The sequence below is a fragment of the Drosophila rhopaloa genome, unplaced genomic scaffold, assembly GCF_018152115.1.
Source record: "Drosophila rhopaloa isolate 14029-0021.01 unplaced genomic scaffold, ASM1815211v1 contig_155, whole genome shotgun sequence".
NCBI classification, from domain to species: domain Eukaryota; kingdom Metazoa; phylum Arthropoda; class Insecta; order Diptera; family Drosophilidae; genus Drosophila; species Drosophila rhopaloa.
In genome coordinates this window covers 3,226,687-3,252,526 of record NW_025335034.1, presented here as the reverse complement: position 1 = coordinate 3,252,526, position 25,840 = coordinate 3,226,687, and the positions used below count along the sequence as shown (strand labels likewise).

General features: G+C 38.5%; 2 protein-coding genes across 6 annotated transcripts in view; one reads left to right on the top strand and one right to left on the bottom strand.

Moving 5' to 3' along the window:
- The first annotated feature begins 499 nt into the window (after positions 1-499).
- LOC108053419 (TBC1 domain family member 4) overlaps positions 500-25,840 on the top strand; it is a 30,642-nt gene continuing 5,301 nt past the window's right edge. Inside the window, exons 1-5 of one of the 5 annotated variants that reach the window (XM_044457376.1) lie at positions 500-907; positions 2,056-2,357; positions 12,940-13,398; positions 24,663-25,420; positions 25,491-25,682. In XM_044457376.1, the coding sequence (XP_044313311.1) occupies positions 2,238-2,357; positions 12,940-13,398; positions 24,663-25,420; positions 25,491-25,682 (1,529 nt within the window). In that variant the 5' untranslated portion in view covers positions 500-907; positions 2,056-2,237. Of the gene's footprint in view, positions 908-2,055; positions 2,358-12,939; positions 13,399-17,899; positions 19,602-24,662; positions 25,421-25,490; positions 25,683-25,840 lie in introns of those variants that run through there. The other 4 variants (XM_044457377.1, XM_044457378.1, XM_044457379.1 and 1 more) reach the window with 4 other exon arrangements.
- Positions 6,778-9,244, bottom strand: LOC108052240 (serine/threonine-protein phosphatase 2A activator). The gene has a single exon (XM_017134592.2). It carries the CDS (start codon positions 9,209-9,211, stop codon positions 7,919-7,921), a length of 1,293 nt encoding a protein of 430 aa, XP_016990081.2. The 5' UTR covers positions 9,212-9,244; the 3' UTR covers positions 6,778-7,918.

Genomic DNA, 25,840 nt, shown 5'->3' with positions numbered 1-25,840 from the left:
AATTTATTAAAAGTGGCATTTTATCTTTGAATTAATATGGAATATCTGAGAGATTTATTATTATTAAACGGCTTCCTTAATGTTAGAAATTATTTGACTATTTTTTCTTGGGAGGTTAATTGCAACAAATGGGATTCCTTAGAGTAAACGATTAATAAGTTTTGAGATCACAAACTTGAAAATCATTATAAACTTTTAAGGTATGAACATTAAATTATGATAACTGTAAGTGAAACCCAAGTGACATTTAAACACGAATAATTGTATTTAAGAATAGTAGTATATTAAATTATGATAAAAGAACTGCACAGCCTTATTGTTTAGTGTAAGTGAAAACCAAGTAAATCTTATTTTTATTATGAATGGCACATAAATAAAATTGTTCATTAAATTCAAATTTTGAATTCAAAGCGGTTCTCGCAAGAAGCGATTGCTTTACAACACTGCTTCGCAGTGAACGGCAGCTCCAGAGGAAGAAGTCCGTCAGCTGTTCGGCGAATCGGAAAGACAAGCAAGACGCGCATTTGTTTGATTTTCGACGGGGGCCCAAAAACCACAATTAAAATGTATTCGCGCTGAGTAAAGTTGAAAATATCGCCGAAGTCGGCAAGGATTATTGTGAATCTGCTTTTGTTTACAACCCGATTCGTTGGCAGGCACGCGCGTGCGCACCAATCGCATTTATCGGGCGCCAGGACGAAGGACGAGACATAGAGAAATGCTGGGCCATCGCGAATTTGGAGCCGCGTTAGAAACTCGAGTTTTAGTGCTCAGCGGAATTTGGTGGCATTTCAACGTGTTTTCGGTTGCACAAATCCCCAAAAACAGTATTTATTGTTGCAAATCGCTCGCCACCATTCGTGTGTGAGTGCTCCGGCGAGTGTGTGTGGCGAGGGTCGGCGAAAAGGTAGTGGAAACCATAGGAAAGTAGAAAGTAAAAAGTGCTAAGTTTGTGCAAAAGTAAATTCCGACATTGGGGTGACAGCCGTCTCTTCTTTTCTTATTCTGTCTGGTGGTGGCTCGTCCTCTTTCCCCTCCTTTTGCTCTCCGCACTGTCCCCAAATCCTTCCAAACGCTAAAGAAAAAATATGCAGTGCGCGCTCGATACAGTGAATGTAATCCAATGATGTCTACTTTATTTATATTTATGTTCCCTATATTATTCTTATTTCTTGGCAGTATTCAACTTATTAATATCCAACCATATAACTTCAATTTAATAAAATAAATAAATCAGACGAAGATTGGCAAAATTACGTGAAATATTACTTCCTTCAGCTAATTAATGTGTTTTACAAGTGTACTGTTTTTTTTTTATTGTGTTAAAAATTATTGAAAGTAATAAATTATATTGATTAAACATTTTATTTTAAATAAGTTGTTCACTAATTATTAGTTTATATATAAACCATAGAAAATTCTGTTAGTCAATCAAACTTCTTTATTGCAACACATGTTTTAATAAATACCATCTAAATATTAATCAGTAATTTTGATAAAATGAAAAAAAAAATAATTTTGTACCTACTAAAAGAACTAAAAAAAGTATGTTATTTAAAATTTCTAATGTATTTTTAAAAATACAAAAAATATTTTCAACTTAATACGACTTTGTACATTTTTTCTATCTTTTAGTTGTTTAAGTTACTTTCAGTATTTCATTTTTAAGTAATCACGCTATAATGCGTATAAAAAATTACTCTAATTAAAGTACACTCTGTAGAGCGCTCACTGTATATGCGAATGTGTGAGCCATGAATATGTGAAAAACAAAGACGGAAAATGGCTGGGAATAAAAATCAATATTGATAGTAATTTCTTGGATGCTTTCGAGACCTTCCCGCAGGAAGCGCAGTCAGGTGGTCATTGTCCGCTACAGCACCCCGCTTACCCATTTTCCGCACTATCCACCCACATTTTCCGCCCCCTTTGGGGTGACTCATTCAGCTCACGAACTCCGAATTCCATCAGCAACTCCCTTTTTCCTGGGAATGTGAAAACGCGGTCGCCCTCGCCGCATGTCCATTAAATATTGATTTCGATTCTGCACTACAGCACGCTACAGAAAAAAACATATACAAAAACGATTAAAAAGCAATTTGCAAAACGGAAAATAAAATGCAAAGTAAATAAATGGGCCGCAACTCAATTTGGCCTGAAATTTTAACAGTTTATCGTGAAAGTACACAATAATAAATAAATTTATAAATCAGAAACAACTCTTAAACAAAGTGAAGATGAAAACACGCCTCGTCTCGCTGACTTACCGCGGCAGTGCATCCGTGGATCCGCGCTACTCCGCATCCATGTTGCCCTGGACCATCAACGATATTAGGTCTACGGAGAGTTATACGAAGGTAAATATTTACAGGGGTTCTGTGTGTGGTGATTATTAACCGTAAAGTCATCTTATTGATACATTCCCATTTATATAGTCTACTATACTTGATGTAATTTAATAATTCCTAAACTGATAGTCTTTTTGTTTTAAATTGAAAAGAAATAAATAACATTTATGTTTTTCTCAACTGAATATTCAATATTCAAGATTAAAAATAAGTTTAAATTTTTTATTTAAAAGGACAAAATGTATATAAACATAATTGATTTTAACCAAATATCATAATCAGCACTAAAAGGTTTAAAAAAGTATTATTAATTGCCTACACGAAAAGAAGATCAACAATGAAACCCAATTTTATGCTTATTGGATTTTCTGAATTATGTTAAAAAAAATAACATAAAGAACGGTTTTGAGATATTCCTAAAAAAAGCCATTTTCATGATATTCTCAACAAAAAAGTTTCTTATAATATTCCTAAAAAACAGTTTTTTGTGTTATTTTCAAAAAACCAGTTGTTTTAAATATTCTCACTTTTTCTCAGAAAACGTTGACCCAATAAATATCAAGTCAGTACGTTTAAAAGAACGGAAAATTCCGCAAAATATACTAATTATACCCTTGCAGAGAGTATTATAATTTCAGTCAAAAGTTTGCAACGCAGTGAAGGAGACATTTCCGACCCTATAAAGTATATATATTCTTGATCAGGATCACCTCCTGAGTTGATATAGCCATGTCCGTCTGTCCGTCTGTCCGTCCGTCCGTTTCTACGCAAACTAGTCTCTCAGTTTTAAAGCTATCTGCTTGAAACTTTCCCAAAAGTTGTCTTTCTATTGCAGGTAGTATATAGGTCGGAACGAGCCGGATCGGGCGACTATATCATATAGCTGCCATATAACTGAACGATCGGAAAAGCCATAACGTTGGTGTTTTTAAAGTTAGGAAGGGATTTTCTATAAGTTTTATTTTTGGCCAATTAATCCGACCTACCGAATTTCATAAGGATCGGACGACTATATCCTATAGCCGCCATATAACTGATTGATCGGAAATGCCATAACTTGGGTGTTTGTAAGGTTAGGAAGTTGGAATTTTCTATGGGTTTTATTTTTGGCCAATCAATCCGACCCACCAAATTTCATAGGGATCGGCCGACTATATCCTATAGCGGCCATATAACTGAACGATTGGAAATGCCATAACTTTGTTGTTTTTAAAGTTAGGAAGTTGGGATTTTTTATGAGTATTAAGAATGCATCATATGAATAATTTTGAAGAATATAATTTACAGAATATTCTGCAAGGGTATTTCAACTTCGGCTCCGCCCGAAGTTGGCTTTCCTTTCTTGTTATTTATGATTTTAGTGGAGGCAGGGGAGGGGGTTCGAATAGTTTAACTCTATCACTCGGTCTAAAGCAGAAAATACGGTAATAATAATACAATTCGATGACTTATTTTATTTTTTATTTTCCCATATTTACAAATCTAGTTACATGTGGTCCAAATTGGGCTTTCTTTCTTTTTCAAAAATTAACTGCAATTTTGTATAATTTGTTTAATCATTTTTCTTAAATTGTTTTGTATTACGTTCCTCGGAAACTGTTCAAGGTTTATGATATTAAATTGATGGGCAATATATTAATAGACATATTATTATAACAAACGGCCCAATACTTAAATTTTTTCACCGAACCGCCACTTTCCTTGCTTAATATCACCGCCATACTATTCTTCCCTTCATAGATATTTAATTTGATTTGATTTTCAATCCGTGCCGACCTGCCCACAGCAAAATCGTTTCTTGTTAATCCAATCAAACACGGAATGCAATACCCAGATCGCACATGACAGGCCTTCTCCTCACTCTTTGCCTTTGGCGAAAACAATTAAAAGCAATTTGCCATTATTACGGGTGGGTAAATCAATTATGTGCCAAGTGAGATGCTGGCAAAACAGCGAACGAAATTTAATTAATAAGTTTGTGCTCCATAAAGGATAATTACTGCGATTAGTGACCCATCGGCACCAGCTCATCGGGTGCCTTGTCCCTATAAATAGAACCGAGATAACCGGTGACGAACGGCAAAGGAAAGAGCCAACAGTGAGGCCTAAAACAAATTGAGGGACACCCCCGTTAGCAGGTGTAGCCCAAACAGATTACGCATACGCCGCGTAGAACACGTGCGACAACAAGTTACCTCACCCTCTCCGCGTGATTCTATTTCCCGCAAACCCGTTTGCCCAGTCCCTTTGGGAGTAATATTATTAGAAGCTGGAAAATTAATTTTAGCAAAGTCCGCAATTAGCTAGTCATCATTGCTGTGCGCGCGTGTAAGTGTGTTTGAGTGACCTTCCTTCCCAAAGGTTATTCTTTGGGTAATCTACCTCATAGATTTAAGGAAAATAGTGTCTAGAATTATTGTTCGCATATAGCAAGATATGCAAGCAAATCATATGAAAAGGTTTGCAAGAAGAAGAAAAGGTTAGCAAGAAGAATAAAACATTTAAAATCCACATGAGAAATTTAAGAAAAATAAAATTTCATTTGCTAGAGGTAGCCCGTTTTTGGCTTGCTGTTGTTTCTATAATTTTATTTATTTTAAGTTTTTCTTTCTTAGTGAATACTTAATATAATTTTTCAAAAAGTATTAAAAATGTGTATTGGATGGTTTTAATTTTAAAAATATCAAATACTCGGATCTAAATATACCTCAAATAAACTAAATATTTAAAACCTTTTAATTTATTATTTTAGTTTTATGTATGCATTATTTTGCAGTGTGGCGAAAGAAACACCTTTTATTTTCCCATTTTGGTTTTGTTTGCGTGTTTGTCCTCTCTTGGTTGGAGCTAAACAGGTGAGGTGGCTGCTCTCGCATTAAAATGAATCCTTTCTACGTGCCTGCGACCATGCCCCAAAGGATATGTGGGGGAATAACACCAGCTTCTGACAATTGTTATTGATGCTCATTGAATGTACCTCGAGGGCTTGACTGGCCTCAAGATCCTATCGCAATCAGCTCAACACAAAAATACTCGGCTTGAATCTGTCCAGAGAATTACGCATACTTAGTTTAGTTTAGTTTTCCTAAAATGCAAGAGGGAATAGCCTTGTTTTTCTCATACTTGTAAGTTATTATTTGGATTACAAAAGGAACACGTTTGGGAGTTTACTTAAATCATTTATTCCCAGATCTCTTCTGGATTCTCGGTTATATTAATTGTTATTAATTAAGTTATTGTTGAAGTGTCTATTTGGGTTACTTACGTTGTTGAACGTGGTTTAGTTGGTATTAAGTGTGGTTATGGCCAAAAAAAATAGTTAAAAAATGGAAAGGTAACAGTCCGACTTATGATGTTTTTTTGCCTTAACACAACTTTGTTTATTGTATTCAAATTCTCAGGCTTTAAAATAGTAACATAAGCGATAAGTAGGGACTTTTAATTTGTGAGATAGAAAAAATGAATCTTGAATATGAATATATGTATAAATTTGTAAAAGGTCCTTTTTAGCTGATTGTACGTCATCGAGTTGGGCATTATTAACCTTAGGGGCATGCTCGTTTTCTTGCCTCAGCGCATATCAGTTTCACAAACCATTAGTTCAAGCCCTGTGACATTTTATCCACACTCTTGTAATCCACTTAGCATCAGTACTCCAGAAGGCAGCCACTACTCGTGGCTTGGAAGAGACCGGAACAGACCGTAATTCGCTTCATATTTTCTTATTTAAATATTTACTTAAGCCTGCACACTTGTTTATTATAGTTGTTAGTTTTTTTCCCTCTCTTTATTTTTGCATTTAAGTTGACACAAAACAAACACGCACCCGGAGGAAAAGAGACAGAGGCGAAGGGGCATAAATAAAATGTTTGCCAGCACTCGGGCTCCTCTTTCGCTCTTCAGTGTTGTGTGGCAGCTTATTGCTTTATTATGTTAAATAGCGCATGAAAATTATAACAAGCTTCTTGGATGGATGGACTGATGGTCGCGCCACGCCCACTCTTACCAAAGAAAAAGAGAAAAGAAAATGCGCCCACTGTGGCGGCGTCATGCAATTTTTATATGTTTTTGTCAGCTTTGGTGACGCCTCAGCGGGAAAATGTAACTTTATTTGAGTTCAAGTTGTCGAGCTAATGTTTTGGCACTTGGATGCTAGAAATTTGTTTCGTAATTAGTGGCAGAAGACTGATGGCGATTAGCTGGATTTTTGCAGAAATTAGATCTTAAGCGTTGGCCTTTTATATTTGTATTAAAAACTTTTCTTACTGGAACATTTTAAAAAGGTTTTTATACAATTTAAAGAAGGTATTTAGGGATTTGAGCAAATGTCCAAAACGTTAAGTTCTGGGCTGATAGCTAAGTGGCTGTAAATATTTATTAATATCATCAAATCTGTTCAAGGTCAGATGGGAAAAACAACCAATCAAAATAACAATATACATTGCAGTTCATTTTGAAAAACTTAAGTATCTTAATAAATCGATTCACTTTTCAGTTTCGTGCGCTAAATGACACCTATAAATCAAGTTTTATACGCACTTGGCCGACCTTAAACCAAACTCATATGTATTTACTTTGAATGTGTGACTTTTAATCCCGTAACAATGGAAAGGATGTCCATTTTTTCACCCAAAGCATTCGTTCTTGATACATTTGAATAACACGAATGAGGCCTGCCAAGGATTTCAGGTGGTGGGCCTCCCGTTTTTCACCCGACTGCCTCCGCGATGTTAGCGCGTGCTGCCCCATTGACGTCACAACGCCGGGGAGTTGAGTTAAGCGATGGGGCTGAAGAGGAAAAATCAATACGCCGCTTGTTTCATTTTCATTTCCATTTTCTCATTTCGCCTCTGCAGCGGCGGTTGTAGCTGCCGTTTCAATTGTTGCCACTCTAGCTGTTTTGCCGCCTCCTGCTCGGGAAGTCACTCAAGTCGCGTTGGTAATCCGCTTTTGGTCGAGTCACTTGAGTCGCGTCACTCCCCCGTCCCGCCGCCAAAGTCCTCTGCAGTGGCATAAATGCTTTCGCACTTCATCGTCGCCAGCCCGCTGCTCCCGAGTGCTGCTGTGGCTCACGGGGCGTATGCGTTATATTCCTGGTACACCTCCCATCCACAGCCACTGGCAGAGACCAAGCCCTCTCTATTCCAGTTGGCTGCTGTTTTGCATTTGATGAAACCCGGTTTCGTGGTCTGCTGATCTTTGGACCCATGTTTGCCGGTCTCTTGACATCGTTGCCACGTTGCAGATGTCTTTGCCGGATATTCATGCAGATGACACACATAATTTTCCCATTACACGGAGGAAAAGTAGCTAGAATGCTTTGCATATAGATGAATTTCGATTCTGTGATATCAGTCGAATAATGTCGTTATATCTTTAAAGTATTTGCTTTCATTTTAAATTTTGTTTTCCAACTTATACATAGTTTATCATATTGAACTAGATAAAACTGAACTTATATAAAAATTGTTAAGTTATTCAATAGTCATGCTTAGTTGATTTTGAATTGATCCGGCTAGAATTGCATTTTCTTAACGAATTCACATTTTAATCGAACATTCTCAAATACTTTAATTTTTAAACGTGTGCTTTTTAATGCTCGGACCGTCATCCATCCAAGTTGGCAGATTGATACTCACACCGCTGAGTGATGTGGAGTCGCTGCCCACGGAAAGACCGCTGTTGGACATAACGTCATCCACAATGGGCTTATTTTTACCACCTTCGTTCAGTTCCATCTTCGAAATCGAAGGAGTGACGCTTCTGGAAGTCAGCTCTTGATCCTGATCCTGATCCTGATCCTGATCGTCCTGGTTATCGCCCATTTGGCGACGCAGTGGGGACATCACCCCCAGGCGAGCGTTACCCAGTTGCCGGCCAGATTTATCTTCCTCGAAGGACATCAGTTCACCGAATCGCAAGGCATTCAGGTTGTCAAAGTCCAATAGGATTTCCTCCATATACATGAACATCAGACCGCGGTGGATCTTCGTCCACGAGGACAAGGCGGCTAGGCTCCAAAGCAGGCTGGAGTGACGGGCGAAGGTGCCGATGTAGGTGTTCGCCATGTGCCCCACACAATCGATCAGCATGTACTCCTTCTTGTATTTCGCAATGGTGGCCTCGTCCAGCATTTTCCGTGGCGAGAAGGGCCCCTCGTAACACAGCTGGGCAAATCCCCAAATAAAGGGCACAAACTGAAATTTATCCAGGGAGTAACCCCCATGCCAGTTCGATGAGGTCACCGAATAGGTGACCTGCAGCCGGCGCACGAACTTCAGGTAGCGATCGAATAGAACCAGAACCGATGCAGACAAGTCTTCCTCCCGGCTTAGGATCTGCGCCTTGAATAGAGCGCACAGAAAGAACATGAAGCTCAGCTCGTGGCCAGTTCCATACTCGATTTTTGTGGAGCTGCCGAAGGCCCCCGATAAATACACCCCCAGTTCATTCACATGCCTGCATTTACTGGCCGGCACCGCTCTCTCAACCATCTGGTAAATATCCCTCAGCATGCTGTGGGCCCAGCGCCTGTAGCTCTTGTTACTCGGATCAAAAGAGGCACTGGCATTGGTGCCGTGGACGACGGGCGCTGGTGGATTGCTCACAATCATGGCGTCCAGACTGTCGAAGATGGCCGCCAACCGGTGGATGTTCTGGCTGACCGGAAAGGTGTCGGTATTCCGTATCCCCTGTATCTCGGTGCTCGCATCGTTCAAGTATGTGATCAGTGAGAAGTATGCCTTCGAGACTTGCCAGCGTTCGATGTCCGAGGTGGACTGCACCCTGCACACAGGTCCTACTGTAGTGCGACGGAAAAATGCCGCCACCCGCTTGAGGTTCACTCCAGACTTATGATCCATTTCCTAGAAAATTTCTGTCTTAATTCGTGTTGTTCGTTTTATGTGTCAACCAAAAAACAACATACTAAGCTAACTACCTAAACGAAAAATGTGAGCACTGAAGTGCACTGGTAGAACAATTTTTCTAGCATACTTTTAAGGGTAATATTGCGGTAATATCGGAAATAGAAACGCTTTGTGTTTGCAGTTTAACTGATTTTATACATAACATAAGTGGAATTTTACAATTCGTTTCTTTGTCAAAGCCATTCCAAATTTGTAAAGTCAATGGGTTAGGAAACATAGAAACCTTAAATCTCCTTCGCTGCGACGCAAACTTTCGACTGAAATTATATTACCCTATGCAGAGGCATACAAATTAATTTTCAAGCTTATATAAATCAAATAAAACGGAAAAGTTTCATTCATTAACTAATCCTATAGCAATAAAATGAAACCTTCTTGATGACTACCATTTATAAATAATGAGTTCTACGTAGAGCTTTTATTATATACCCCACCAAACGTAATCCAGGCTTCATAGTGGGGCCATATATCAGTGGTTGCAACTCGTTATTAAGACGTCAGAAGCAGCAACAACAGCAACTGCAGTTAATGCTAATTATATGGCTACACTGCGTCAACGATAACAATAACAACAACAACATCAAATAATGCAATGAACAATTGTAGACAATTTATTAGGCAACAGCCACAATAGCAACAAACAGCAGCTGCCGCATGAAAAAGTAATGGGAAAACGGTTGAAACGTATAAATCACTAGGCAATAACACGCGACCTCAGCGTCGCAATTCTAATGACAACAACAACATCAGCAGTAGCAAGCAAAAAACCAGCAGAGGCAAATGCAAAAACAGTAATTTCACTCCCCAGCTGTTTTTAACATGACGCTAACTGCACTTCAAAGCAAATGAATATGCGTGTAGGAAAGCTGGTAAAAGAGACGTCAGGTAAAAATCCAACGTTTACATTGGAGTGAGAGCAAAGGGTGGACCATACTTTAATGAATTTGTATTTAATACTTATTATTTTGTTGTTTTCATTATCTTTAAATAGTTTTCAACAGTATTTATTAAACCATTAATTATATTAATTATTAATATATGCGCTTTAAGCATGTATCTTTTTCTGGTCCACTCTAGTAAGCAACTACACATGTCGGCTTGCAAGTAAATACACCTGAGAACGTGACTGCGCATAGTGTACGGCTTGATTCCAATTAAGAGTCGCGGAAAAGAGAGAAGAGAATACCCAAAATAGGTCAAGCAGTCAATTGTTCTAGCAAGTAAACAGATTACGTATACGCAGTGTGCCACAGCACAATTTGCTTATATTCTCTGCGGTTATTGCAAACAAATAAAAACAAAGAATAGACATCTAAACAAGAACGGACAACTAACAAAGAAAAGTTATGAGTGACTGCGATGCTTTCACTTTTCGAAGGAGTGAATTACAAAAGTGAATAGTAGGCCAACATCTTCACATTTGTGTAACGTTTGTTTTCAATTTTATCAAACCATTATATTCAAATTTACCTTTAAAAGATATTTTCCAGGAACCGAAATTACGTTCCATAATTTTAGTTAGCAATGTTAACGTTGAATAAAATCCATTTGGGATCAAAGAGGTTTCTCAATCAAAGCTTTGCTATTTTTAAATCACAATTTAAATGACAACAAAGCCTTTGCGAGGCACTCGGTTCGATACTCAATAACCGAGGAGTGGCATTGTATGTGATGGACAGCACGGATCCTTCGTCAAGTGTCAAAGGAAATTAATTAAATTTAAAATGTCATGCAAGGGTGGCTGACTCGCTTCCAGGTTTGGCCGTGTGTAAGGTATTTCTCTTTAATTTTAGTTAAATAGAAGCGGGGAAAAAGTTTGCTTTTGCCCAAGTCAAGAAGTCCTTAGTAATTACCGGTTGCTAGGCGGGGTCATTAAAGCGCTTTTAACCCTTTTTAACCTCATCAACTTCAAAGGTGTAATACATTTGATGTGTACATTTGACGATGGCAAGCTTAATGGTTTATTAAATAAACTGTTATATTATATGGCTTTACAGTTTTTAAATTGTTTAAATTGGTTTTTATTCTAACCAATTAATCAAAGTTTGAAAGAACCAAATCCTAATCGGTATTTATTTTAGTTTTCCTGTGCTGAAAGAAAAAATAATTATAAAAGTTCGAAAAATCAATGAAATTTCTATTTGTTTAGTCCATATGAGGGCATCCAAGTTTTCCAAGACATAAGTTTAACTTATAGTATTTTTGTTATTCCCTCACTTGGCTTAAAAGTTTTCCGTTCTGTTTTTAGTTGGTTAAGTTAACGCCCATCTCATGAGAACTCCCACGCCCACATACCCTCCAACATGAGCAACTCTTTACTTTGATTTTAATTTAATTTGCGAAGAAAAAGTTTTCATTTTGTTGGAGCTTTCCGGGCGATAATGAACGCCTTCATTTGCTTCCCCCTTTTGTAGTTCACCCTTTTTGAAATTGACTTGTTGTTACTTTTTGCGAAGCTTGCTATTGGCAAAATTAAAGTCTCTGGGTTATCATTAGGCGGACGTGGCAACTAATTTCGAGTGGATCGGTTTCTGGAAGCTTGATTTTAATTAATTCTGTGGTACGGAATTAGTTTCACTACAATGTTTTAATTTAGAAATTCTCACAGCCTGAAATTGACATAATTATGTATGTTTTATATTTATATTTTTCGTATTTGTAAAACCTTTGACAACAGAGACTCGTGGGGAAACGAGAAATGCCGCCTCAATGGGGCTAAAAAACACAACGACCTGTTTTTCAGCCAACTACAGTCCTTGCAGCCACAACAACGACACACCCAGTAGTGAGCAGAGCCCCATTTCCGCCACCCCAGCCCCCAGAAACCACCCAACTCATAGTGTCGACACTCCCTAGTTACCGGGCTTTAGTTGTTAGCATAAAAAAGGGCCAAGAACAGAATGAAAAAACGAAAATACAGTCGGCGGAAGAAAGCAAATGAGAAGGACGGGCACCAGGCGCCGGAAATGGAGCAGCCGCCATGTTGGTAGGCATGTCATGTTGTCGTTGTCGTCGTTGTCACCATTGCGCGTTGCCTGCTCCGCTCCCGTCCCGCTCTCCTCCCTCTCCCGTCCCGCTCTAAGAGCACCGCGCTACTTTCTGCTTGTGCATGCAAGTATGTAAACTGATTAAAAGGAATTTAATACTGTTAATCTGCTTCGCGTAGTGGAAACATTCTAGCGAATTATGAAACAACGTGCAGTTCTTTCCATTGTTTTTTTGTTCGTTGCTCTTGGGTTTTCAAAAAAACTACCAGGATTTCGTTCATTCAATATTGTACCTTTATTTAAAAATATATCTTTTAATAATATGAAAATAATAAGAAATAAAAATATGTTTTGAAAAATTTTAGAATGTCCTCAAAAAACTAAACACTATTTAGATTATGTTGAGTAGTAAGTTTAAGGCTATAAAGGCGAATAGTAGTTTTGGTCCTAGTGATTGTTAGATTTAAAAACAGTACAGTTTCCAACATCTGTGCTTGCGAACACCCCACAGGACACTATCACTTTTATTAAGATTGATTTTTAGGAATTTATCACCCTCATAAGTAATGTTTTTGTAAATTGTTTACTCTTCCAATAAGCAAGAAATGTACATACTTTAAAAATATCCCCCTTCGATTTAATTGCATTTACTAATCATATACCTGTATCTTCCAGCTATCAGTAGGCATTGAGCATGGCATCCTGGAGTCGTACAACTCGGACTTCGAGCTGCAGTTCAGCCACCCCCTGAAGCATATCGTCGGCATGTGCCGCATCGTCCACAAGCCGCAGGCCAAGAGCACCGGCAACGGGTTCCTGCAGCTGAAGTCGAGTGCTGGCCAGGCTTCGGTCTCCTCCGCAGTTGCTTCCTCGGTGGCCGGCGGGGCCAGCAACTCGCTGACCGGAAACGGACTTCGCCACACACTGACCGCCTCCACGTCGTACGGCTCACTCTCTTCCAGTGCGGCGTCCGCTTATCAGCTGCAACAGCAGCAGGCGGCAGAGGGCTCGGCGGAGCAGCCGCAAAACTTCATGGAATTCCAGGGACCCATCACCGGGCTGGTCTACTTGCTGAAGGATCCCAAGGATCCGCTGCTGCACATCTATCTCTTCGAGTGCGAGGCCGTCGAGGAGGTAAGTTGAAGCCCGAATCATGACCAGAAGACGGATGGGAAAAGTTGTCGACAGTTTTAGCCGACATTGTGTCAGTTGTCTGTCCGCTGGCATTTCGTTTTCTCACAATCTCTGCTATTTTGAGGGGAAAGTGAACCGAAATGAACCGCTTGAATGTGTGTGCGGACAGTTTGTGGCCTTTTCAAATGCTTTCATATGGAAATGTTTAGAAAACTTGCCACACAATAGTTTTCCATATAAAAACTACTTGGATTAAATTGCACAGAACGTGCAGGAAAAGCCCCAAAAGGTTTTTGCGGGTTTTGGTTCAGAGCATAATAAGTTTGGATGCTTAACGAGCGACTGCCTTTGGTAACATAAATGTGACATTTTTTTAATTGCTGTCTTCCGTTGAGTTGGTAAATATGGATAAAAAAAAGTTCTAGAGATTATACCTCATTAGACACACCTTTTTGCAAAAATGTTATCTCATGTTATTAAATGTTCTTGAACTTAAGCCGCAGTTTCATAGAGTGTTATTTATGGGAATGAAATTGGATACAAAAATGAATTCGAAAGTTAATAAATATAAAATGTTTTTGGAGTAAAGTCTGGATTGCACTATTGAAATTAATTGATTTTTAGGGTACTAGGGAAAATATTCTCAAACTTCGTAGCCATAAAAAAAAAGATAAATAATCCTAAAAGTTTATTTTTCACTAGAAAAAAAAAAGAGTTTTAAACTTTTTTTGATTGTAAGCTTACTTTTGGTCAACAAACTCTTTCTCAAATATTCGTTTTCGGGTACATTTTGCTTCTTTTAAGAAAGAATTAATGAACAGGACTCTTCAATTAAATTCATAGTCCATTCATAAGGACTGTACCGAGCTCTACCAAAATAGTAACCACAAATTTAGCACGACCTGACCTCGTCTCTTATCACGCATGTGTTAGATTGTAATGTCTGAGCCCAGCCCAAAGAGCGTGTGTATTGGGGGACGCCCAGCTCGCCATAAATTGACTTCCGTTTGCATTTCTAATTAAAACAGTTCAGCAAGTATAGCGCCACTAACTTGGGGCTGTTCGACTAGGAAAACCAGAGAGAGCAGTCCATTAAATTAGGACTGCTCAGCATGACCTTTTTCCGATTACACGCAAAAAGTTAATTCCGAATGAACAGACCAAAAACAAATCCACTTCTTCGCTTTTTTGAAGTGATCACGCCCCTCCGATGGCAAACAATGGGGTGAAAAACTTAATTCCCTTTTTTGAGAGTAAAACTAAGCTTAAAAACGAAAACAAATCCACAACTAGCTAAATTTAAGTTAAATTAGCGGGTAACTTTTTTAAAGCTTGCCTTTAATGCTGGCAATTTTTGGTTATTTTTGCTTAACTCTCTATTGAGCGCTTCCACTTAATTTTTCACAAGAGCTGTTGTTGGCTCATTGCATGTCAAAAGCGTTTTAAGCCCTGCGTTTCGGCCATGATGTTGACTTGGCTTGATTGTTGATAGTGGGTTTTGTTGGTGTGAGATGGCGTTGTTCAGAAGTTTTATTGAGTTGTGCCTCCTGCATTCAGTTTCCAGCTGGTTTGATTTACGAGTATCTGGGTCAGTGTTCGCATTTCGGTATTACGGTCGTCTTAAACGCCTAACAAATTTCGATGGCATGTTAAAGGCTAATACAGGTCGCAATAAGCAAAGTACTAGTGAAATATTATTTGAAAGCCTTTTCTTCATATTTTCTTAAATATATATTTAATTTCTATCTAGAAAAAAAATAACGAATCTGTTTTGCTATGTGGTGTTCGATTTGTAGTTTATATTAAACGTGCATGCGCATTAATGGAATTCAATTAAATTCATGCTTATTTGCTTTATAAATAAAGCTCAGCCAAATCGAAATGTTTACAATAAAATGTATTCAATGAACTTAGTGCTTTATTTGAATTCCACCAGTTTAACAATAACAAACATTTGAAAGCATCAACAATGTGTTTTTCTTATTGTTAATTAGATCAGCTGATAAAGTGTATAACAAAAATAATAATAATAATCTATTTATAGCACAGTAGTTTGGGAAATGAGTATTGACTATTGAAACAGTTTCTTAAATCTATCTCAAAAGAGAGTTTTCGCATAATGAACTACTCTCAAAATCGATCAACTATAAATTGTTAATATAAGCTAGTGAATTGCTTTATTTGTATGAAAAAGTCTCTATAAGTGGCACGATTAGTCAATTTTATAAATCGAAGTTCGGCCAACCCCTAATCTATTTCCCACTAATACTTAGTTATCCGAGCTATAGGAATTCGATTGCAACATGTTAAAATACGTAAAAGGCCGAATTCTGAATGTCATGTTAACTGGAAAAATAGTTTTTCTGTTGCAAAGTTGGATTGTAAAAAATAAGATAAATAATCCTAAAAGTTTACTTTTCACTTTGAAAAAAAGGGTTTCAAATATTACATGGAGAAATCGAATTTGTGTTTCCAAAATATTTGTATTTGCGTTAACTTTGGCAGATAACAATCTAAAATCTTCAACCTTTATACTGGGAAATCGGGCCTAGCTAGGATAATAATTCATTCTTGTAAAAGTCTTGAATTTAAATCACTCTCCTTCCAATTAGGTACTGTCCAAAGTTAAGCGAAGCGAACACACAAAACCTATCCCCAACATAGTTGGCCGACTGTGGTCAACCTGCTTAGTACGTTCCGCCGATTGAGCCACTAATTGAGGCCATTAGGCGCTGAGATAAACGCACTTTCGCTTCCCCATCCTTTCTATTTACAAAGCGATGAGGAAAAAAAGGGAACCCATTACGCAAATGCTGAAAAAATAAAGCTAATTGCAAGGAGTTGGCTGAGTGTGGCATACTTTGGGGGGGCGTATGCAGCTGTGGTCCTCTGCGGCACTTAAACAACATCATAAGCTCGTAAATATTTAAAGCCTTTGTCCGCTCCACCTGCGAAATGTCCTTGTGCATCATTAGCAGGTGGATCCGTGCCGTGTCCTTTGCTAAATGACGCATGGCACAGAGCTGCTATTCGCCTGTTTAAACATCAGGCTTATTGTCTTTCCCTCCCGCAGGATGCGAGGTGAACGGGATTGTGGGTGGAGATGGGCATTCAAGGCGAATGTCAGTGCCAGCTTTTGGTCCTGGCTTTGAACATGCTACGTTGGGCCAACAAGAAACTAATCGAGTGTGTTGGCAACCCTTCAAACTGTCGACAATTTCGGATTCTTTGAAGATGCCATAGTGAGGCTCATGAAGAGCGAAGGATTTGGCTTAGAGTGTCCACATAATGCACTGAAAAGGTCTTAAAAGTGTTGCTACCTCGCATTCCACCCAAAGTACACATACGAATTTCCTCTAAACTTTGGCACATGATAACTTTTTGAAACCGATATTGAACGTTTTAAGCCTCCGCCTCCCTCAAAAGCCGTTCTCTCCGGCAGATAATTGGCTTTCACTTTTATTTCCTCGAATTGCATGCAAAATATTGCCTCCTTCCGTTTGGGAAGAAGAGCTTGGCAAGCCTGCCCGGTGAACAAATTCAATTTGTCGCACATTGGGGAAGGAAGACCCATTTTATACCATGATTAGATTGAAGTCGGTCCTTTTCTCTTCACTTAGTTTCTGCTGTTGTTGGTTCGGTTCTTTGTGCTTGTGCCAAATTGATTTTATAGTCAAGTTTTAGTTTGTAACTTGTATCCAAATGGAACGCCGCTTTTCTTTCTGTTTGTTATTTGCATTTCCTACTCGATGAAAGACGGGCAACTGTGTCAACTTTTATGTCAGATTGAGTGTTTTTTGAGCATATTTTTAAAAATATTTGTAGTTTTATTGGTAGTATTTTCTAAGTCTGAAATATTGTTATTATTATTAGTGACATTAAAAAGTAGCTTAATTTTTTTAGAGAAATATTAAATTTTATAACATATCTATTAATTTATATTAATCAAAGCAATTTTAAAAAACATTTTTTGTTATTATTAAAAAACAAATATTTAACTAACTGTAGTTGCCGTGATATTTTGATTCTTTTAGTATAAATGTATGTACATAATTTATATAATTTTTAGGAATATTGTATTTTATAAAATATATATTAACTTGTACTAATTTATGTTTCCTATATCGCAAACATAGATTACACCATTACCGCTATACATTATCGATTCATTTGAGTACTATGTCTGCAATTTGACTTTGACCGATTGGGAATCGATTTTGGCTGAGCTGATTGTCATTTCCTCATTGAAATCCCCACGGCAGATGTTGTATTTACCATGGTCGGTTGCCCAATGCACGTCTGTAATTTATGATCTTATTTACCACATGAAGTATTCGCAGTGTGGCCTGCATGCCCGAATTTCCCGCTCTCTCTCTGTCTTTCTCTCTGTCGCTCTTTAGGCTCTCGGTAGCACTCGCATATCTTCTTCGATTTCGCATGCGCAGGTCGCTATACCGCGGATTCCCCAGTCGCACTTCTCGGATTGGATCTGCTGCCGTCAGTTGTCAGACGACAATTGAACCGTGCGCGCTTCGCTCGAAGGCGGCGAGAGTTACCCACAAAAAAGCGAATAATACCTGTGGAAAGTGAAGAGCCCCAACAATACATAAATAATTAAACTGGTAGGGTGACAACGAAAACAATATCCAAATCAACAACAAATTAGTGAAATCGGCAAAAAATGAACTTGTTTATTGCACACGAGAATAAAAAGTGATTAGTAAACAACAAAAAACAGAGCGTTCGAAAATAAAAATAAATCAGTTACTAAAACGCGCCACCTAAACCGAAAAGCAAAACAATATATAATCGTATATACCTACACATGTGTAAATCATATAGAATTCTGCTTATTTTTGTCCATCTCGGCCATTCTATTATTTGTTTTATCCGACGCTTGTTCGCTTAATTAAAAACTCTTGGACAAAGCAAACCAATTGAGATGCTTTTGGGTGTTTATGAATTGGGGATGGTAAAGAAAACACTTCCCCTACTCTTACATAAAGTGATCTATGAAATTTTCCACTCAAAATAAACAAAAGCGCTCAATAGGCTCTCATTGTCCCAAATATCGTGTAGTTGCAAAGTGCCATTGCAAACATCTCGGAATCAAGTCAAGCAAAGTCAATTAACGCGACAATTAGCAGGGGCGCAGATAAAGATAGATGGATAAACAAATGGACGTGGACACATCGTTGTATATACAGTTATAAATACACAACGACATTGCCTTATTATCGTTGTTAGTGCGATTCCCTAGCCAATTGGCTATTGAGGCAAGTGCAGCTTTGGGAATCTGTTTAATTGTAATGATTTATCGCCCAGCCAAGCGCAGCAGAAAGTACTTTGACCCTTTCTATATCGGAATATACTTTTTTCTCAAACAGCTGATCGCTGCTGCTCGTTTGAAATTCGAAAATACTTTCGTTTGTCGCGAGAATCGGTTCTATTCGCATTTGTTGCCGGGCTTCTGATGGTCATTTCATACTGAACGAGCCTCGCGAACGGTCGTAAAAGGTTGGTGATTTACGTGATTTTTCTGGCGTCAAACAGAAATCGGAATACATATACTTGAAAAACCAACTATATCGAAATGAGGTGGCTGAAATAAATAGACCAGGAATTTATTACAGTGATAAATGGAAACTCAAATCGAGGAATTTGATTTAAACCTTAATAATCGCCAGTTTATAACTTAATAATCTTTTAATAAGTTTTTAATTCAAACAATGGAATAACCTTAAAAAATAAAAATGAATAGAGTCATTAACTGATATTATTGGCGCTATCTATTAATCCAAATTGTTTTTTTAAGTGAAAATATACAAGCTAAATGCTTGGTATAAATCAGACATACAATTTAATTACAAATAATACAAATATTTTTGGTCTCCTGTGATGCAGCCTCAACACGTTGTGAATACTTTTAGCCAGCTGTCTTGTGATAAAAAGAAAACAACCATGGAAAACTTGTGATACTCGTTTAAACACTCAAAGTACAAGACTCAAAATAGAATTTTGTGATACAAGCTGCAGCTGTGTAAAAGTTGTGAAAGTAAGTTGTGATAACCGAACTTCAGAACCAGAACGAGCTCGCCCGGTGGATAAGACAGTATCTGAAGATGTTCACGGTGCCGTTTCATCGGGACACCATCCTGACCACCTCAGTCAGCGATGCTTCGGTGCTCAACAAGAGTCGGGCCGTATGTAGAGATTCGGATCCAGAATCCCCTATCCAGTATCCAGTATCGAACCACTAACCCGCTAAATTGATTTCAATTTTTCCGCCTGCGCCTGAGCTTGTGTAATTTGTTTCTATTTACTTGCTGCTTGCCTTTTGTTTGTCGTCTTATGTAATGGTTTGTTATGCATGCACCGCTGCGATTGCTTTGTTCTTTTGTTCCCAACTAATTGCAGCGTTTAGGCCAAGTTAAAAGTCGCTACACCCCTCCCCCTGGTTTTCTTTTTACTATACAGCCCTGACTTCCACTCAACACTAATTGATTTACCCTTGAAATGGGCTTCCCATCTCGTCAATAATGAATTCGCTTTGCCATTTCTCTTCACCTTTCAAGTTGGACTTTTATTGAAATTTAAAAAGCCAGAGACAATTCCCATGTAAATAACTCGGATATTCTATTTTGGATTACCATATAAAGTGTTTTTTTTTGTAGCTCCTCCTCCGTCTGTTATTTAGCGTTAAATTAAATTCCTCGCGCGTGCCAACCGGCAGAGAAGGGTGGTCAGAAGCCCACTTTCAGCCGTAGGCGCCAGAAAAAGTTTCTCGAATTCGTCCTTTATGTGGCACTTGACCATGGCCATGGCGACTTTATTGGCTCTGGTGTCTAAGAGAGCGTTGCAATTGGGGAAAACACTTTTTGTGGCTTTAACTTTTCAGCTGAGTTGATTGTTCACTTTGATGGGCTTCAAAAGTTGCACAAAGGGCGTTTCAAGAGCTGAAAATACATAAAGGGTAAAAAGTTTCGAGTGAAAAATATAAAAAATAGAATTATATGTCAAGTGGCTGAACCAGTTAAATCAGTTACTATAAAATGGATGTTGCTTTAAAACAAAACGAGAATTGAGTTAAGTCGAATTTGAATACACCATTTTTTAAAATCAAAAGTTAGCGTTTTTAATTTAAACACCCTTTTCTTTGTCTTAGTCTACGATATTTCGAATTATAAAAATTGGCTTTTATATACAATGAAGTTATACATTTTGACTGAACGTATTTTGACTGAGTGTCGCTTTGTAAAATATTTATATTGATAAACCTTAAAAAGTGTGGCTAAAGGCGGTGATTGAATAAACGATTTTGAAAATTTTAATAACTTTTAAGCTGAACTTGTTACAAAATCTTACCTAAATGATCTCGCCTTTAATTAAATATCTACACCCTTACAAAAAAGATAAGTAAAAACATTAGGTTTCATTTGAATTAAAGGCTTTTAGGAACCGGTCAGAAATTGCCGGGCAATCAGCTTAAAGCTTCCAGTTTTTTTTATTGAAGGCATTAAATTGTAATTTTAGCTACACGCTAATATATAACATTAAACGTAATTGCGCATAGTATTTTTACAAACTTTAAACTGTATTTATACGTTGATTTTCAATCGCCGATAGATATTTGAGCCATAATTTGAATTAGCGAAAGATAAACATTGCCTTAGGTGCTAAGTTCGCAGATGATAAACACGTAACAATAAATATTTGCTGTTGTGTGCTCAAATAGGCCGGAACAAATGGCCATAAACCGAACCGAATCGGCAGCGTCACAAATCGGCAGGGAAATGCGTTGCAGTCTTGACCTTAAGGCGACTCTAAATCGAATGTAAACAAGTTCGTTTAATGTAATTTAATGGCCATGCCGATTGTGGTTGAATTTATTTCTTCCTTTTGGTGGCACTGGGTTCAACAAACCCTGCCACAGGGTGCATCTGCTGGGGGCTTAAATGCCAGTCCAGGTCTTTACTATTCACAAGGCGCACTGACACCGCACATCGCAATTTCCAATTGCATAAAAAGTCATAAAACGGCAAACGAGCAAGCGATAACAGCAAACAGACACGACTGGGGGCAAAAAGATGACATAAAAACGCTGACATAAAACATTAAATATTGTAGTTCAGACATGTGACAAAATTTGCAAGCCAGTTCGGAATTCCCGGAAACATTTGATTTATGCCGAAAAGTATTATATTTTTGTAAATACATATATATGTAGCAATATGTAGCTCACTTACAAAAGGTGGAATGACCGAGGAAAATCTTTTTATATTTCAAAGACTAGAAGGGTTTAGTCTTTAACATTTTTGTGCTAAAAATATTTATACATATGTACATATATGACATAGAGTCTATATTTGTCTTTAAATAGAAATTTCGCATTGCAAATTTAGTAAATGTTTAGTTTGGTTCAAATTAAGCTATAGTTTTAAATGTATCTGCAAAATTTAGAATAGAAACATCTTTTATCGCTGTTACATTAACGCGTATTTCTATAAACATGAACCTCTTTGATGTTTATTTTACTTTTTTTTAAGTTTTGTTAGTTTTTAGTTATATTGTTTTGTTACTACAGTCTGTATTTGAATAAAGCTTATACTAAAAATACATCATGTTATCATAGATTGGAACTCAATGAAATTATTTCAAAGGGATTCAATAAATAGTTTTATTATAAAAGTTCTTATACTACTAGTCATTCGGCTATAAAGTCGACAAATGGGATTTTTTTGCATTACCGCTTACGGATTTCACGATGTGTTAAGCCATTTTTATATTTTTGAGTCATTTGCAATGCAAAACAGTTGAGGGACATAAAAATACCCATAACATTGCTGGCGATTATAAACGCGTGCAAATCGCCTGTAAATCGGTTGTAATTTGACTTTGTCGTCATTGCGGCTAGTCAAGGTTGTTGCGTTCTGTCTAGAGGAGATTAAGCCCCGTCAATTCGGCATTATATATGCACATTGTTATTAAAAAGTAATGCAACAACAGCAATAATGAAAACACGTAAAAGTGAAGGAAAAAGACAAAGTCATCAAGTGAAACGCGAGGCGAACGTGACGTTGAATTGAATTCCTGCGAACAGTTTTTTGTTATTTATGTGCGATGGTTTTTTGTTTGTTTCGTTTAAACCATAATAATAAAAAAGAGAAACATACTTGAATATATTGTCAGACGTTTTGAAAAACACGCGTGCCGCACAAATCCAAAGCCATTTATACAGATGGGGTGGAAATAATAGCAATACAAATTTGCATAAGTTTTTATTAAGTTGTGTTACCAAACCTAAAATTGTAATAATTTTATTAGAAAAGGAGGGTAGATAAATGAACTCATGTCATTGATTCTTTATTGTTAATTTATTATTAACTTAAAATCTTAAATGTTTCTTAGTAATACTGATTGTTTCTTAAGATTCTAATTAATAATGCTCAAATATGTCTATCAACATGCGCGGTTTGTGATGCATAGTACAGAATACTTGCCCGCTGTGCTATTATTATGACCCCAGCTGTGGATACAATATGTATTCAAACTATGGCTGTTGGTCAACTTATTCTGCAGATGTCGTCACGATCACTCGGCAAACGCCTGATCACGGCGAAGAAGCAGAGGGGCAGTCCCAAAATAAGAATGAAAATTAAAATCAATTTAGGGAGATAACTTTTTCATTTGTTCGTGTGTCCGCATTTTAGCCTTAAAATTGCTGATGAATGACAATTAGTTGTGGTCCACACAATTGCATTTTCGAGAAATTTGTGTGCAAAAGACGCATCTGACGGGCAGCTGCATCTACATCTACTGAGAGTAGAATGACATTGGACTTTTAACTTGCTGGCACTCGCCAAAACATTTCTGGCAGCTTTTCAATGCAAAAATGAAGCAACGGACCGAATGACATATCCCTCGCTCAAGGAATGCCCTAAAGAGCCCCGTCTCTCGACTGTGCATCATCATCACGCCGGGAGAAGCTGATCCATCCGATGATGCCGAAGCTTTCGGGCAGACATTGCGTCGGCATGAGCATCGAACATGATCACTGTGACTAACGAAATGGACCAGTTTTATCTCGGTTTGTGCCAAGCTGCTTGTCCTACATTTTACAACTTTTCGCATATGTATTACCCATAAATCAAATCGAAGTTCAGAGCTGCAATATTGAGTTTTTGAAAACTTTTCTTTACGATTGCTGATTCAGATCTCGAAGTGCCGTGCAGCGACAGAAATATCCCCCATAGATAATATCCCATGAGTGATCGCTTTTTCAGTTAAATGGGAACGTCTTTATTTCTTTGAATTGTCTTAACGATTTTATGGGTTCCAAGAATTAAATATAAGTTTTTTTAAGCATTTTATAACTCAAAATAGCTTATTACTCGAGCATCCCTAATAAATAAACCAAGATAGATATGTAATCAAAAGAGATAAGTCAATTTATTGTAGGCATTTACAATTCAATTTACAATTAGTGGGATGTTTTCAATAACTCGATGATGATGTTTCTAACAGAGCGCAAACAAATAAGATGTGGCGTATTGACCTTTGGAAAATTTTTGGAGTCTTCTTAAATGTTGATCGAATAAATATATATCGCTATTGCTCAACAGAATTTCACGATTGGTAAACATGTTAAGTCCCAAATCTCTATCCCGTTTAGTTTAGAAAACTTGACGTTTTACGGACAGCCCGCATGTAGACGGACATCTCTTGATCCTATATGTAATTTAAATTGTCCAACCCTATAACGGGTACAACAATATTTCCCGAAAGCGGTTTGCTTAGAACTAAATCAAGAACATGAAATAAAAATTACTTTATCCCACCGAAATGGGTGACATTTTCATGGTTATAAACTTTATATTGCCTCTTTAAAAAAAAAATCAAAAGAATATACATAACCATACCGCAGTTAAGCTGCATTATCCCAGTCACGAGGCGGTCTCAGCTGAAATCATGAAAGGGATGTCCAGCAAACTTTTCTTCGAAGTTTCGAAGCATCTCCCAGAACCCCTTAAGTGGCTGGACCACAAAAAATGTCATAAACTCAATGGTAGTAAAACTCAAAGCGGGAAGGAATAAGGGATAGACGGAATGCGGAGTAAAACCAAAGGACATCAAGTCATCCATCAAATTGGGAGGCCATGAATTTTCCTCTTGTACTGACTGCACGTTCCTAACTTTCTTCCCAAGTCCCAGACAGATAAAAAATTAGTGTCTGACCCATGTCTTCTTATGCGAATTGTTTGCAGATGGCCGAGCTGATGCATCAGATGCGGGATCCGGCCCACACGCTTGGCGGTTCCGTGGGCAGCATTCCGCAGACGCTGATCGGCGGCGGAGGTGGTGGACACGGCTCCTCGAACGGGGGATTGAACGGAATCCATGCGACACCGGCCACGAATCTGAAAATGAGCGAGGCGATGCGCAGTGCCCAGCATGACACGAGCCCCAATCCCGTCAGTTCCAAGATGAAGGCATCGAAGTCTTACACCCATGGTCTGAGCAGCTCCTCGGGCACGGTGAACATTCCCACGTCCACATCGGCCCAGAGCAATCTATCCCTGCTGGCGGACATCTCGCCGAACCACACGCACTTCTTCGAGGTAATGTACGTGGGCAAGATCCGGGTCTCCCAGAAGCGGGTGCCCAACTCCTTCATCGACGACGCCCTGCCCAAGTTCAAGGCGTACGACGCCCAGCGCCTGCGGCTCCTACAGAATCGCAAGATGTCGCTCAGCAGTGAGGGGGGTGTGGGCATTGAAGCGAAGCCGGGCAGTTCCCTCAAGAGTCACGACCTCAAGGAGGAGGACGAGGAGGAGCAGGAGCACAATCAGCGGCAGGGGGAGGAGCCAGATGCACAGGCGAAGCCCCTCGTGCAGCTGCAGCTGACGGGCGCCGAGGAGGGAGCTGCCCCGCGACCCCTGGAGGACAACAAGGACACCAAATCCCCCGAGAAGCGGACTCTGCTGAGGGGTCAGAGTCAGATCGAGCTGGGCCATAAGGAGCAGTAAGTATTCAGCCATTCGAGTACCTTTTCCCCTGACATTTCGACCAACAACTTCTCCATCTTGCCGAAGACCTCAAAGCTCCGACGGCTCTGAGCCACCAGCATCCAATAGTCAACTGGAGGCGCCCAATGTCATTGTAAACAAACAGCCAACGCCGCCCAGGGATCAGGGCGTGGCCTCTGGGATTGGGAGTGGAAATGGGGGTGCCACTTCCGCTTCTGCTGGCCCTAGTCAGCTGCACCCCAATTATGCGATGGAGAAGTAAGTGGCAACAAGGCCAGCAATTCCGTCGCATGATTAGTTCGTTTTCGTTTCTTTAGTTTTCGTTCACAAGTTATTTAGAGCCTTATCATACCAGCTTAACCAGCTATAAATTTTTGAGTCATATTTTATTTATATTTCAAATTTGAAAAAATTTA

Coding starts and splice junctions, on each gene's coding strand:
- LOC108052240 (XM_017134592.2), bottom strand. CDS start 9,211: ATGGATCATAAGTCTGGAGTGAACCTCAAGCGGGTGGCGGCATTTTTC.